The sequence below is a fragment of the Hemiscyllium ocellatum genome, chromosome 18 (genome assembly GCF_020745735.1).
Source record: "Hemiscyllium ocellatum isolate sHemOce1 chromosome 18, sHemOce1.pat.X.cur, whole genome shotgun sequence".
Classification (NCBI taxonomy): Eukaryota; Metazoa; Chordata; class Chondrichthyes; order Orectolobiformes; family Hemiscylliidae; genus Hemiscyllium; species Hemiscyllium ocellatum.
In genome coordinates, this window is record NC_083418.1 from 40167176 (window position 1) to 40183021 (window position 15846).

General features: G+C 37.0%; 1 protein-coding gene across 4 annotated transcripts in view; it reads right to left on the minus strand.

The window, feature by feature from the left end:
- Window positions 1-15846, minus strand: part of kmt5b (lysine methyltransferase 5B) — a 46880-nt gene that overhangs the window by 14544 nt on the left and 16490 nt on the right. For 3 of the 4 annotated variants that reach the window (XM_060838898.1, XM_060838897.1, XM_060838901.1), the window contains 7 exons: window positions 14191-14344; window positions 9274-9439; window positions 6996-7105; window positions 4616-4782; window positions 1056-1075; window positions 811-947; window positions 113-300 (listed from right to left, as the gene is read on the minus strand). In XM_060838898.1, the coding sequence (XP_060694881.1) occupies window positions 113-300; window positions 811-947; window positions 1056-1075; window positions 4616-4782; window positions 6996-7105; window positions 9274-9439; window positions 14191-14344 (942 nt within the window). The remainder of the gene's footprint in view (window positions 1-112; window positions 301-810; window positions 948-1055; window positions 1076-4615; window positions 4783-6995; window positions 7106-9273; window positions 9440-14190; window positions 14345-15846) is intronic. The other variant, XM_060838900.1, reaches the window with a different exon arrangement.

A 15846-nucleotide genomic window follows, 5' to 3' on the forward strand; every position in this document is an offset into this window, starting at 1 on the left:
ATGACAGGAGGAGAACAAGTCAGCAAAAAAGTACTCATACAGAGAATCAATGCTTTCAAGAACAAAGGCATAAGAGAAATTGACAGAAAATAAAAGTAGTCAAACAAGATACCTTTTTCCTGAGTAATTTCTGCATCAGTGTTTGAGCTCACAGATTGGTTATCAGAATTCTTTCCATTATCACCCAACTTTTTCAATCTGTTCAAACGCTTGTCTGTTTCGCGAAGTCCATACTTGCTATTTATAACTGGCACAGGATCAGGGAGTCCAGGTTTTGATCGAAATGCACCCTGCCCACGCCTAAAGAAAGAAAACAATCCATTTAAGTCCTTTCCTGAGATACAGGAAAATATCCATGATTGGCCTAAATTGCCCTGTTACAAAAGCAAATAGTACCTTGATTCAGAGAGCAAGAGTGTGCAACAAACGGTCAGTCATAAATTAATCAAAAAGTGTTTATCCAAAATTCTTAAAAGGAACTCCACCCATTTTTAATATTAAACCTGAATATTAGTTATCCAAATATTGATAATACAGCCGTCACATATTGAAACTGCATTTTTCTTGCTTTATACAACCGTAAGCTCCAATGATATCCTACTCAATGCCCTATAGGCAGACAAAAGTAGTCTCTGGTGTGAAAAAAGTGCAATGTTACAAAGCCGAATTTATTTACAACTTAGCAGTAGGTCAGAACACACCAGGACTGGTGAACAAAAATTAATTTTCTTTTTATATATTAGGACAGTTTCCATTAAAACGTACTAACTCCATATTAGACAACAAATTCAGGGGCACAGTATTTCTTACCTTTCACAAGTGTAACATTCACAGAATTCATTATTTTCCCCAAAGAAACCATCTCCATAGTAACAGGAAATTTCTTCCCCTGGTTCAATATCTCTCAATGCTTTCACACAAGCTGTATCCCGACCAGTTGATACAAACTGAAGTTATAAGAAATATAAATATATATCCATTGAATACAAATCTGATTTTGTGTTGCATAGAAGAAACAAAGTTGCAAAAATCAAGAAAGCAAAAGCGCAGCTTACCTTACAGTTTGGCCTGCAGTCTTAAAATGTCAAATTGGAAAGAAACAATAAAATCATTAATATTTTATCAACATGATTTAAAACTAAAATTTAAAAACCAACAATCTCTGCAGAATAAAATATGCAGTCAACTTTTTTAAATTTCCTCTGAATACTGCTCATTATCAAGAGGCTATGTTATGCCTGACCTGAGAGTATGTCATGTGGTTAGGAGGTGCTCAGAATGGTGTTCCCACTGTGGACACAAATCTCTTAAGATTGTTACTGGAGTCATTTTTGATAGGTTTCTAAAGTTTAAATGTTTTAAATCACAAGATTCATGTTATTGCTTTTTGGATTAGGGTGGGATGTCGCTACCTGACATAAAAGTTGAACAAGCTGGACCTACATCCAATAGAATTAATAATGTGATCTGAATGAGTATTGAAAGACCTTGAGAGGACTTGATAGTATGGAAGCTGATGGATGCTCCAAGAGAAAGGCTAGAACTAAGAAAGCCTGCTTAAAAAGATCATGAGTCTTTGCAACTCAATCCACCAAAATTGGGCATTAAATATTTTTAAAACAGACGTGGATAGACTCTTAACAAATATGAGTCGGTACTCACCAGGCATAAATTGGAAGTTAAAATTAAAACCACAATCAAATCACCAATGATCCAACTGAATGGTGGAAAAGGGCCAAAATTCCCTATTCTGTTCCTAATTTGTATGTTTAATAGAAAATTGTATCTCCTATTTTGGGATTGAGCTACTTAGGCCAGGAATGGAGAAACTAAGATCAGACCGAGTCAGCAAACTCAAATCAGTTCGTGAACCCTGGCAGAAAATGTCTGCAGAAAGATAGGCTCAGAATCAGGTCCACCAGTGATGCATACCAATAATCAGTCATAAATGCATAAGCTTGGACTGTGTCCATTTGTGATTAACACACCAATGACAGTTGTTCAGGGAAGAGGCTAGAACAGACGATGTTTCTTTCCTGTCCCAGATAAATGATTTTTTCAGGTAACTATTCTCAGTTGTGACAATGATGGAATCTTTTCACCAGAGGCTTAAAAACTGACGGCTCAAAAACATAATTGAGGACACCATTTCAGTACTACCAGATGTGCTGTTGCCTTTCACATGAAAAATAACACCAACTGCCTGCTCAGGTGAATGTAAAGATGAGATGGCATTACTGTATGCAGAATAATAATGATATCCAAATGATTAACTGTCAGAACCAAAAAGTTGAAATCCTTCCTGGTTGATTTGACCTCAGAAAATTCATGCCACCAGTTTAAAAAACAAGATTGTTGCTTCTGGCAATCAAAAATCTTATACAAATGTTGATGGTCAAAATCTGAAACAAATCTTATGAACAGATGAATTTTTTACCGGAATAGCAGGTGACATGTGGAACAAGTCCTAATAGTCTAAGACTGGTAATTTCAATCAGGAGGATTCTTTTACGTACGAACAATTCCTGATGAAAGGCTTATGCCCGAAATGTTGATGCTCCTCAGATGCTCCCTGATCTACAATGCTTTTCCAGCACTACACTCACGACTCTAATCTCCAGCACCTGCAGTCCTCACTTTCTTCTACATCCAGGAATCAATCTGGTAAACCTTTGCTGCACTCCCTCTATGGCAAGAGCATCCCTCCTCATAAGGAAACGAAAACTGCACCTGCAATGTTGTGTGCAGTATAACCAAGGCCCTTAATAATTGCAGGAAGACATCGCCACTCCTGCAATTGAATCTTCTCATGACGAAGGTTAACTCATCATTTGCCTTCTTCACTGCCTGCTCCATCTGCATGCATACCGTCAGCAACTAGTACACCTAGGTGTAATTACACTCCCCCTCAAAATTGTAGCCAGATAGTGATTTGCATTTGTTTCCTATCAAAGTGTATACCTTACATTTATCCATATTTCACTACATCTGCCATGCATTTGCCCACTCACTGAGCTTGTCCAAACTTCTCTCAAGCATTTCTGCTTCCACCTCACAGCTCATCCTTCTACCCAGCTTTGAGTTATCTACAAACTTTGGGATATCAAATGTAGTTCCCACATCCAAATCATTAATATATAAAGTGAATAACTGAGGTCCTAGCACTAATCCCTGTGGTACCTTATTAAGCAATGCCTACCATTCAGAAAAAGAGACCCATTTATTCCTACTCTAAATCCTGTCTACAAATTCCTTCGTCTTCCTTTGCTGAATTCTAAACTGCTGACACATCTCAGATTTTTTTTCTGGCTGATTTGTCTGCTTCTTCCTTGCATCTAAAGTTAAAACTCTTAATTTTCCTTGTAAACAATGGTTTGGCCACCTTCCTTGTTTTACTTTTGCACAAGACAGGAATGAACATTGTTACAGTTCAGTAATGTGCTGTGAATGTTTGCCGCTGCCTTTCCACCGTCATCGTTTTTAGAAATGTCCCCCAATCTATCATGTACATTTCGTGCCTTATACCATTGTAGTTTCCTCTACTTAAATTTGGATCTTAGTCTCAGAATCAACTACTTCAACCTTCATCTTGATAAGAGAAATGCCATCATATATGGTCACCCATCCCCAAGGAGATTCGCACAACTAGACAGATAATTATTCCTTTCTCAGTCTAGGATGGCCTGTTCTCCAGTTGATTCTTCAACGTACTGGTCCATCTTGTATACACTCCAGGAATTCCTCCTTTAAGATACTGTTACTAATTTGATTTGCCCAATCTACATGAAGAATAAAGTTACCCATTATGTAACATTAATTATCTCTGAAATAGAGACAGGTAATCTGCTGTTTAAAAAAAAGTCATCCGTGTCTTCGTACTTTTAGATCGAACAATTTAAATGCTCATCCTGGCTGTTCTGCCATCTTGCACCCTCTGAATATGGTCTCATCCAAAGCTCTGTTGCCAGATTTACATCATGTCCCTTTCACCTATACTGGTTCCTAATACTGTAATAGGAGGTTTATAAACTGACTCATTCTCACTTGTTTTCATATTCATTCAAGACCTGATCCCTCCCCTTCTCCAATATTCCCTAGTTTTACAATCAAAGCATTCTTCCAATTCTCATCACTTATCAATTCCCAAATTTCTTCATTACACAATGATTGCCTAGGCCCTTAAACGTCTAGAATTCCCTCCCTAAACATCTCATTCCATTAAGGTGATCCTGAAAACTTACATATTTAACCATCCCAATGTCTTTATGTAGCTCAGTATCACATTTTATTTGATAATCTCCTCAACAAAGCTCTATGAAACATTTATATTAAAAGATACTACATAAATACAAATGATATAGAATCAGGAGAAAGCAAACCATGGTTGTATTTTCCAAAATGACTGAAATTTGTGCTGTGCAACTCCATAGCTTCAATTATGTGAACTTACTTTGCTGTGTTTAGCTTTTAAACTGTCCTTAATTTAAAGCTAATTTCTTTCAAGAAAACTAAATGACTGAATTATCAGGAAGGAATTGCATTTGAATTATAGCAATATGGTAACTATTCCTACCACAATATTCAGTGTAATTAGCTCTGATGAAAAGCTTCATACCGTGGTTAATAAACGCAGCAGGTCCAAGCCAAAGCTGTGCACAGTTCTTCCTTGTAGAAAACATAACACTAAAATCATTTTCTCCATGTCGAAGAAGCAGGTTTTCTTCCATCTCTGACAGCTCTGCAATGCAGCCAACCAACAACTCAATCTTGTCATTCTTCTTCCTACATGAGTCAAATATCATACAAAATTATGACCTTTTAGCCTGCAAAGTATGTAATAACAATATCATTCACGTCAGTAACCTTTTCTAGGGAATTTATCAATAAGTTGCAAAACTTTTATTCACTGCAAAATAACTAACTCATCTAGTTTTATTTTCTCTTGATGTCAAAGCCTAACAAAAGAAAAAATATTGGATTTTGTCTCTACATTTGATCAAGCAATTCAGAGTGGCATAAATATGAAAGGCAAGTTCTGGTATTTTGCCCAAGTTTAGTATCCAAATACCAGGTAATATCTCTCCTGAAAAAAAAAGGTATTTCACTTAATCGTGTCCTGTAATCAAGTATTTTTGGGTTTGCACTTAGATTTCACAAATTTAACAAACTGGAATCACTTCACATGGAAAATAAAGTCTAATTATATCCAAAAGAAAATAGCCAGTAACTGAAGGATACAAATCTAAATATCATATAGGACATAGGGATCTCATATGAGTCATGATGTTAGTTACCATCATGACTGAAAAAGGTTAATCTCCCTTTCAATTATTATGAATGATTAAAAAGCCAGAGGTTTTTCTAACTTCTAGCTAAGAAATAGATCATACATACACAAGTCTCCAGACTCAACGTCTCCACTGACTCATTAAATATTTGACCTGACCCTTCATCAACAACTGTGAGGAGTTAATTGGTTGAGACCATTTGTTCAATTATCTCTGCTGGTTCCCCTCCATCGTGTGTGCCTCCCAAACATCTTTGGCATCCCACCCATTCAAGTCTTGAATCAGCACATCTTTCAAGTTGCCAGAAGCTGCAGACTTGATCAGCACATCAACTCGCTCTTGCTACCTCCATAAAGCTGTTGCTGGACATAGGTATTTTTCTTACTGCTGCATAGACTTCTGAAATCAAACTAAAAATATTAATAACCCACTGTCCTTCCAGGTGCTCATGCTGGCACTGCAAATTACTGAAGTCCTTCAGTATTATCCCTTTCATTCCCAAAAATCAATCTCCTCCTCACCTGGAAATAAAAAAATACACTTGATCGCTGTCCTTACAACCTACAATCCACCTTTAACTATCAATATTTAGAACATGCGCTGCCTTCCAAATTCCTAAAACCATCCAACACCTTTTTCTCCTTCAGGAGACTCCCTAAAATCCACCTCTCAAACTTATCCTAACATCTCAGTCTTTGACTATACTCCTGTTAAAAGTCTTGCTAACATTATATAAAAACTAGCTGCAGTTGTATATTTGAGCTTATATTAAGTTTCAACTTTTATTTAACTGATTTCCCATATTAATGAAAAATAAATTTACAAACAGAGATCTTCAGCACTCACAACCCTGCTTCAGTGACATTTGTTCAATGGGAGCTTATTCCAGTAGATTTCCCACACTTGCTTCTTCCTCTTACACTCTGCCACAAATGATTTTTATTTGTCTCTCAATCACTTCCTTTTCCCTTGCACTAAAGTACATTTTATATTTAGTTAACTTCTGTCATCCAAATTATTACACAAGTCTTCACTTCTCTTTACCTGCACCATTCCTCCCACATCAATCCCTTCCTCCTGGCTTGAAGCTTAAAAGCTATTCATCTGATCCAATTTTCAGTTCCAACAAAACATCAAGGTAGACTGTTAACTACCTCACCTGTTGAATGCTTCCATTCCATTTTAGTCTTACTTGTTTTGTGGTTATCAAACTGTTGTGAAAGAAATTAGCGTGTTCTGTTAAAGCAGAAAGCGTACACACACACACACTCTAGATACTATGAAAACTAATGCTTCCACTCTGCAGAGTACAATTTAGTTCTTATGAATTGAAACATTTTTTCCACTACCTATTCCCCCAAAAAAATGCTATTATATAGAGTCCATTGCTCCTAACATCTGCCTTTATATAATCATAGGCCTTTTCCTGTGCTATAGACCTCTTAAGCCCATTGAGTCTGAGCTAAAATCCAATGAACTGATCGGATTCCATTTTCCAATCATTTGACCCATAGTCTTGTACATCTTAGCATGACAAGCAAAAAAACACTTAACTGTTGAGGGTTTCCACCTCTATCAGTTTTACAAACAGAGTTGTAGATTCTTATTACCCTCTACGTTTTTTCATGAACATAGATTTGGTATGTCATTTGACTATCAAAACAGAATCACCACAAATCTATTACCTACAATTGGTCCAATTCTTACCATTCCCTGGTTGCAACTATCTTGGCTCCATTTTTCTCCGATGAATAACGATTACAAGGCAAAAGTTCAAATCCACTTTCCGCTGCAAACATTCTCAGATAAATGAAAACCTGCCCAAAATATAATAAAACACTTTGTAGGTATATTTTAACACATATATTGTAATCTTAAACAGTTGAGCTGGATGAATAAAATTGTATTAACTCAATTTCCTGTAAACACATTCAAATGTTTGTTTGACAGATTACTGAACCATTCTAACACTGCAATGAACATGATGGCTTTTAAGGTGGTCCAATAACTTTTATTTCTCCACAGGGGAATTGACAACATTATTTTCTCCAGCTGCATCAAAAAAAATACTGGTCTAAAATCTTAAGATCTGGTGTGTCATGTTGTACATGAGTGAACAAGTATGGGTAACTATTCCCACTTTGTACTTATTTTTAATGTTAAGAACCTACCCAAGTGTGGTTGACAATGTTTAAATACATAGCGTAATTAACCAATTAGGAGTCTTTTAGCACATCACGCTCATACAATGCTTATGGTCAAACAATGTAATAGGTGGTCCAATAAATTAAAAGCACAGAGGGGATTTAAAAAGTATTGATCCCTCGCATTCTGTCACCCGAAATGTTCAATTGCCTTTGGGAATCTATGGCTTAGCCAACATTTATTATCGAAGACTCGTTACTCTTGAACCAAATAGTTTCTTTGGGCAGTATGGTCAACCACATGACTGTGGGTCTGAAGTCACATGTGCGCCAGAGGCAAACTTTTTTGCCCAAAGGAGTGGACCAGAGTTGCAAAATACATGATAGTTGGCCTGGTCATTGTTGAGGTTAGCTCATATTCCAGAACTATTCATAGAAATTTAATTTATGATTTGTCATAGTGAGATTTGAAGATCTGTCCCCAGTGCAATAGCCTAGGACTCAGGATTACTAGTCCAGCAACATTTACATTGTGCCACTGTTACTCTCAAAATTAACTGTAAATAGTTAAAATTGCAGAAAGCCATGATGGGGAAACACAACAATTCCTTCTCAGCCAAGGGACAAGACAGATTCCACTGGAGTTGTAAAACTATTTTCTAAGGGTATAAGCGCACAATTTTAAGACTGAATTTAAGACTGTACCCTCTTTAATGCAGTCGTGGAAAATCAAGTGCAGAGCTCGAAGACATTATAAAATTAATTTACTGACAAACAAGATTATTTGCATCTACAAGTGTTGCTGTGGAAAGATCCCACATATAGGCAATTCATTCCTCAAAGTTTGACTACTGCACAGACAAAAGAATGTTCATGGCAGTCTGTCAATGCAGCCCAACTCAAAACAAAGCTTTCAATCAGCTGAGTTTGCACAAATATTTTCTTTTTCAATTGAATCACAATGAGAGCACAGAAGGAAGTCATCCCATCTATCACATCAAAGCCAACTCTTAGGTGATTCCACTCCTGCCTTATTTCCCCAATGACCAGCAGTTTTATTCATCTCCAGTTATTAACCTGTTCCCTGTTGAAAGCCACAAGTGAATCTACCACCACTACATACAGATCCTAAACTTGCAATTCTTCGACTAATGGGAAGGGTTTCTGTCAAGACCAGTCATTAATTTTAATATCTTAACAAATCTCCTCTCAGCTGTCTCTTTTCCAAGGGTGGCTGACTAATCTATACATATAACTGAAATATCTGATCTCCAGAACTATGATATTGTTTTTCAAACAATGCCCTCATTTTCACATTGGTAAAGTAGCATGCCCTAACTGGAGACAATACTGACAAATCCGTGTTTCACAATGGTCTACCAGAGTTTGCTTTTGAACTTGACACCTTAATTTATAAACATAAAAGTTCCTGTATGCCTTAAACACTTTCTCAACATACTCTCATATTTAACATAATCCTATTCTAAAATATAGAATTATAGGCACCACCTACCAAAAGGAACTAGAGTATATTGGGTTGGATGGAAAATGCAGAACAGCAGGCTATACAATCGTAGAAAGCACACAAATATTTTACACACAGTCAGACTGCCAAAACTGTTCTTGTGAAAGTGAACAGATAGTCTATACTCAAGATGTAATGCAGAAAAACTTGAAAGGATTGGAAGGCTTTCATACTTCAGATGTTTCTGTTAAATTTGATCAAAATAATGCATTAGAGGGTTGGTGCACTTGGTTCGAATCATTTAGACACTTAAATGTATCATGAGCTCTCCTGGAAAATGTGTCACAGAAAAATAACTAAGGTAAGTACCACGTACATGCTCCTTAAATAACTTTTCTTGACTTTTGTTTTTGTTGAGGAAATAGTGTCGCGCCCATTCTCCAGTAGTTAATGCTTTGAAGGCTTTTTCCAGATTCTCCTTCTTCTTGAAATCTTCTATTACTTCTTTGAGGTCTTCCTGTCTTCCTTTTATGGGTCGAAATCTTAAAAACAAAAAAGTTGCACAATAAACTCTATGCACAATATAAGTGTTGTACACAGTGTTCATGTACTTATTGAAAACCTCTTTAAAGACATTAAGGTCAACTGATACAAATGTGCTGTGGAAGGATCTTGGGTCCAGTGATAGCATCCCGACCTCTGAGCCAGTGGCTCAGGTTCAAGTCCCACCTACTCCAGAGATGAGTAATGACATCTCTGAACAAGTTGATACTATATACTCAAAATTGCTCTCCCAGTTTCTACTGCCTACAATCTTAAAAATTTATTTAAAGATAGACCAAAATGAAAACATTGATTTGAGGATAAGGACAGAAGGAAATTATGAAGGTACTGACCATATTTTAAAATTTTCCTTAGAAGGGTGGAGTGCCAGAGGAATAAAGAATTGTAAATTTTATACTTTTGTTAAAAACTATTGCCCAGATCAAAAAACTACTGGTCATTCAATTTAAATGACAGAAAAATTAAGAGTCAAAAAAACTCTATGGAAGATAATCTTCACCTGGAAAAACGTGGTTTAATCGAAGACAGACAACATGGATTTGTTTAAAAGCTGAATAATATTTAATTGATTTGAGTGAGTTTTTTGAATTAATAGAGAGGGGAAATATAGTTGATGCTGTATATGTGGACTTCCAAAATGAAATTGATGAGAAATGTGACACTTCAAAGTTAAAACCCATGGAATAAATGAGTCAATTTCATAACCAGATAGTGGTGGCAAATGGTCCAGAGGAAAAAACACACAGTGGAGTTTGCTGAGTGTTGATGCTAAGACCACTATTTCTTTTGATACACAAGGACCAACAAATGTGTAAGGCATCATTTCAAAATTTAGATGACAAAATCTGGAAATATTGTGGACTGAGGAATGAATAGCACTAAACTACACAAGGAAATAGACAGGCTGGTGGAATTGACACAGATGAGGCCAATTTAACTTAATGCAAAGTGTTTCATTTTGGTAGAAAGAATAAGGTGGCAATATGAAAAAAATGAAGCAATTCTCAAGGTAACGTGCATAAAGCACAAAGACTGCAACGCATGCTGGGAAAGCAGTTTTAAAAAAAAAGCATATAGACTCTTGGATTTTGTAAGTAGGGGCACGGAGTACAAAAAGCAACACATTTAAAAGAACATCTACAAAAGAATGGCTTAAAGTATCAATAACCAATTCGGTTTGGGTGGATGTGAAGATATGCACATATCTGTTACATGAATATACAGTGGAGTTATTCTCCAGATAGAAAGCAAGTGCGAGAGAGAGCAAGAGTGACAGGTGATAAAGATGCTCAAGTTCAGCAAGGGTCTGAACAGAGTAGATAGGGTGAAAAAATTCCATTGGCAAAATATACCTAAAATCAGTGATTCTTAATAGCGACAAGGGAAGCACTTCTCAAACATTAAGTGGTTAGGATGGGAATTGCTTCGGTGGTGACGAAAGCAGATTCAATTGAGGATTTCAAAAAAGTGTGGATAATTATCTGAAGGGCTACCTGGAAAAAGGTAGTGAATGAACCAAAATAAGTCAACTTGAAGCGGGCCATCATAGATCAAATGACCATCTTCTGTGCTATACTCATTGCTATTTTATAATTCAGTTGAAACAATGGCCAAGAGATGAAGTTAAATGGTCTTAAAAAAATTGACACAAAGTTTGAGGTAAAGATTTTATGAAATCTGTTCTGACCTTCATAACAAGGCAAGCGAAACTTGATAATTACATTTAAAAGTTTGATGCAATAGCCTTCCTTCACCCACGTGGCCGCAACCTTCGGGTTGCCATACAAGCTGTGCATAAATAGGCCCTATTAAGCAAATATGCATGCAGGGCCTGCAATTTACAAAAAATTACAGAGTGTCTGCTAGGACCCTCAGTGACCTCAATTAGCTTGCTATTTAAATTTTCCATATTCAATTAAATACAAAACCACGCAACCAATCATAATTTTACCTGGCTTAAAGGAATAAATTCTGAAGATTCTACATTATAACCCCTCCAAGCCAATTGATAATTCCTGAATTGTAGCACCCAGACTGGAACAGAGTACTCAGGAAAGTAAGTATAAATTTATCTAACTAAATTTCTATTCTCCTTGTATTACAAAATGTCAAACTGTACAAAAGGAGACAAAAGAGGTGTCTGATCTTAAGCATCTAGTGCATAGTCCATCAAGAACTGTGCCTTTGAAAATCCCTTGCAATAAATCAAATTAATTGGTTGGGATGCAAACACCGATTGAAAAGACCTGACACCCTCCGAACTCACCTGGACGTTAATTTTAAAAAAACGTTTTTGCAAACTAAAAATCGAGCAAAAGTCAGAAGAAAGACTGGATGCAAAATGATCAATTGAAATTTAAGAAACAGCATAAGCTACTAATTGAGGGAGGGTCATCAACCCTGCCTGTTTCAATGCCCTCATAAGGAACTAGTTATGTAACAAAATTAGATCCTGACTGTAGTTTTGGAAAGACTTTAAAAACTTAACCACTTAGCTTGGGTGATAATTAACTAATTACGAACTTGTGAGTGTCTAATTTCTTGCTCTTCTTCATGGGATTAGTTCATGGTGGGTGAGAGTAACATCATCAGAGAGTGCCCTTAGTACTTTCCCTTAGTAGCCATTCTCAACATTTATCAATGTCTTGTGAGCCGAACTGATTTTAAGTTTATCAGGAGAAACAACATTGGCTAATTTTCTTCCCCACATGGGTCTTCAATGGAAACTGGGACCATATATTCTGGATAGCTCAGTTTCCTCATCAACTGTCAGATCAAAAGAATTTGTATCATGCAAAATTCATCCTCTCCCACATCCTAGTCTAATTAGAATTATAGAGTCACTGAAAGCCATTGACAAAACATTAACTGTACCACAGCAGATATTATTAATAATAACTGGTGAGATACACAAATACAGATGTTACAATAAATCTAACATTGCGTTTAGACAACTACTACCCCTCCTTTTAAAAGGCTACGCATTGGGCAGTACAGAGGCTCAGTAGTTAGCAATACTGCTTCGATTCCACCCTTGGGCAGCAGTCTGTGTGGAGTTTGCACATTCTCCCGTGACTGCATTGGGTTTCCTCCCCCAGTTCAAAGGCGTGCAGGTTAGTGGGACTGATCATGCTAAATTGCCCATTGTATCCAGCGAAGTGCAACCTCTGTGGGTGAGCCATGGGAAATGCAGGGATATAGGGATATGATGGGGGGAGGTGTTGCGTTCTTCAGAGGATTGGCTTGGACGAATGGACCAAATGGCCTGCTTTCATACTGTAAGGATTCTAATGATTTTTCCTGTTCAAGACTGCCACTTAAACCTTTGCAGATTTCACCCAAGCCTAGAATTATTTGTTGATAATAAGGGAATGCCACATTTGTGCTGGCTTCAGAGTGTCTCATTTGAAATGCTTTTAAATTTGTGAAAGAACTAATAAATAAAAACCACTTTTCATGCTCAATTCCACAAAATATTTTTTAATTGAAAAAAAAACGGTGAAGCAAAATGATCTGGTTGGCATTGCATGGAGACAGAGAACATTGAACCAAGCACCCAAATGAACAGGCTGTTTTTTCTACATCCATTTCAATAGAGGAGTTGCAGAGCCACATATAGGAATTAACAAGGATTCTCATTCAGCTGTTTACATTCTAACAGCAAGACAGTCAGCACATTGAAAATGAAGAACTCACCACACAGGAAAACACCACAATGCTTTCTTTCTGTCACGATGATATACACTGCAATAACAGCTTTGACTTACCGTTTGTTTTACTTATCTGATGCCCCCAGATATTCTTTTTGCAAATTATCACCAGCGAACCTTCGTCGTTGTGGGACACTTCATGTTAATTTGTCCCAATTCGAGCAAATCAGACATTTTAATTTGAATATTTTCTTCAAGTTTTTAAAAATTAATTTGCACAAAATATTAAATTAATTTGCAAATCTCACCATCTTTTACTCCCAAATGGTAACAGTTTCCACCTTTTCAATCATGTTGATTTTCATCGAATTTTTTTTCCCAAAAATGTTGTGAAGAAAATAGTCAAATCTGTTTTACTATACATTATAGACATAATATTTTGCTACCCATCATTTTCAGAACATTTACCAGAACAAAAAAAAAACCAAAAAAAAAAGGTGGGCCAGGTACTTAACAGGTACCTTTCAATTGTTTAAATTTGTAAAAATGCTTGGCTTTTAAAACAATAAAAAGAGGAAGGGGGAAATGACTTGGATTTGGGAAGAGGACTGAACCTATATACTGAACATTTTAAGTCATACAGCCCTATACAGCACTTGCCTCCCAATTAGGAGGTCATGGGTTCGAGTCCCAGGACTGCCTGCTACTTGAATCCCCCTACCTCAAATCGGGTCAGTTTGGTGGGTTCTTGGCAAGGCTGCAAGAGCGTCGCGCAGAAGCGAGGCGTTCCATCTCGGGGGAGGTAGGAGGAACTGACATCGTCAGGCTCACCCCATTTCAGTCACACCTGCCTGCCAAACACGGAGCGTTATTGATGGCGGTCATCGAGAGGTCCGCGGCCCAAACCATCCCACCCTCCTGGTTGGAGGAGGATGTGAGGTGGTGAGCAACCTACAACAGGAGAAAAATGGGAGAAAAAAAAAAAATAATTTTGTGTCGCATCCACAAATAGATTACAATTTACCGCTAATGCATTGGCAATCTATTTAGATTTGAAAACTGGAGTGGATGATACTTGCCTGACATACCTGGTGTTCATTTTGTGTGTCTGGAAACCCAGGTAAGGATCAAGGACTAAGCTTGTTGCTAGATCATCATTTTCACACAGCTCTTTGGCTGTCATTCCAGTGGAAGGTACGTATCGAGAGCCATGACCCTCAAAACCCATCATGCCTAAAAAAAGACACATTTTATATTGGTTGTGCCTTAATTGGCATTTAGAAAAAAAAAGGAATCTGCATTTATATAGCACTTTTCATGATTCAGGATGGTCCTAATTGCTTCACAAAAGCAATTGAGTTGAATAATATCAAAATTTTAATTACCCTATTCAATTTGCCATTAAAACACATTGCAATAAAAACCCCTCATAAAGCAAGTACATATATTTCTTTATGTTCACATTCAACACTTCAATTTTCAATGCCATTCCTTGAATCAGCCTTCAAGTGGATCATATCTATATAAATTGGACTTTAAAAAAGCATTCTAAATTATACAATGATCCATTAAAGTCAAATGAACTGGAAGGTCTCGGTTAAGGCCCCACCTGCTCCAGAGCTGTGGAATAACATCTCTGAACCGACTGATTAGAAAAAAAATTTCAAAGTCAAATGGAACTGAAGAATCAAATCTCTCATATTTAAAATGACAATAATTGCCATTCACCCATCTCAAGTTCTTTAGTACCACATAATTTCAGCAGTCTTTTAAATATGATTTCGTTGATAGATAAATCCATGCTGACAAAGTTATAGAAAGGAAAAGTAGCCTCACAGAATAAATACCTTACATCCACAAAAAAGGTCATACAGATTGCACAGAGAACAAAAAAAAAATCACTTTCAAATTTAAAAAAACACCACGTTCAAAACAGTACTGGTCAAATAACATTAGATTTAAATCGCAGATTGTAACTGTTCATCACTGTTCCTGACTTGGCCAGCATATGTTGCTCACCCACAATTGCCCTCAAAAAGTGGTTGTGGTTGAACTGCTGCAGGTCATTCTATATTGCTGTTTGGAATCGAGCTCCAGAATTTTGACTGAGCAACATGTTTAAGCAGTGGCAATATAGTTTGACATCAGGATGCTGTGGGGTTTGGAAGGCAGCACGCAACAAGAGATAGTCCACGTTTGCTGCCTTTAGCCACCTCAGGTGGTTGAACGTCTGGATTTGGAAGTCGATTGAAGCTGCTTTGTCAAATTGTCACTATGTACTTTGTATATATAAGCACACACTGCTGCTGCGGACAGTGATAGGGAACTGAAAGTTGTCAGATAGGATGCAAATCAAATCTACTATGTCCTTGATACTGTCAAGTTGTAACCACACCGATCCGAGTGGAGAGAATTCAATCACTGTTGATTTGTGTCTTTGGCTTTGGGGGAGAATCAGGAGCCATGTTACTCACCTCTGAATTTTCGCTCACTACCTCATGTAGCCACAGTATTTACTAGCCAAACCAGTTTAATTTAGTCTTCTAATGGTAACCCCCAACAACAGTAATCCATTTGAATGTCAAGTGAGAACAGTTACATTCTTTTTTATTGCTGGAGATGATAATTTACTCACACTTGTGGACATAAACATCACTTTTTAGCCAAGCATGAAATATTGTCTGGTCTCACATTGAAAGTGTCCAAATGCAATCTGAGAAATGGTAAATGGTGTT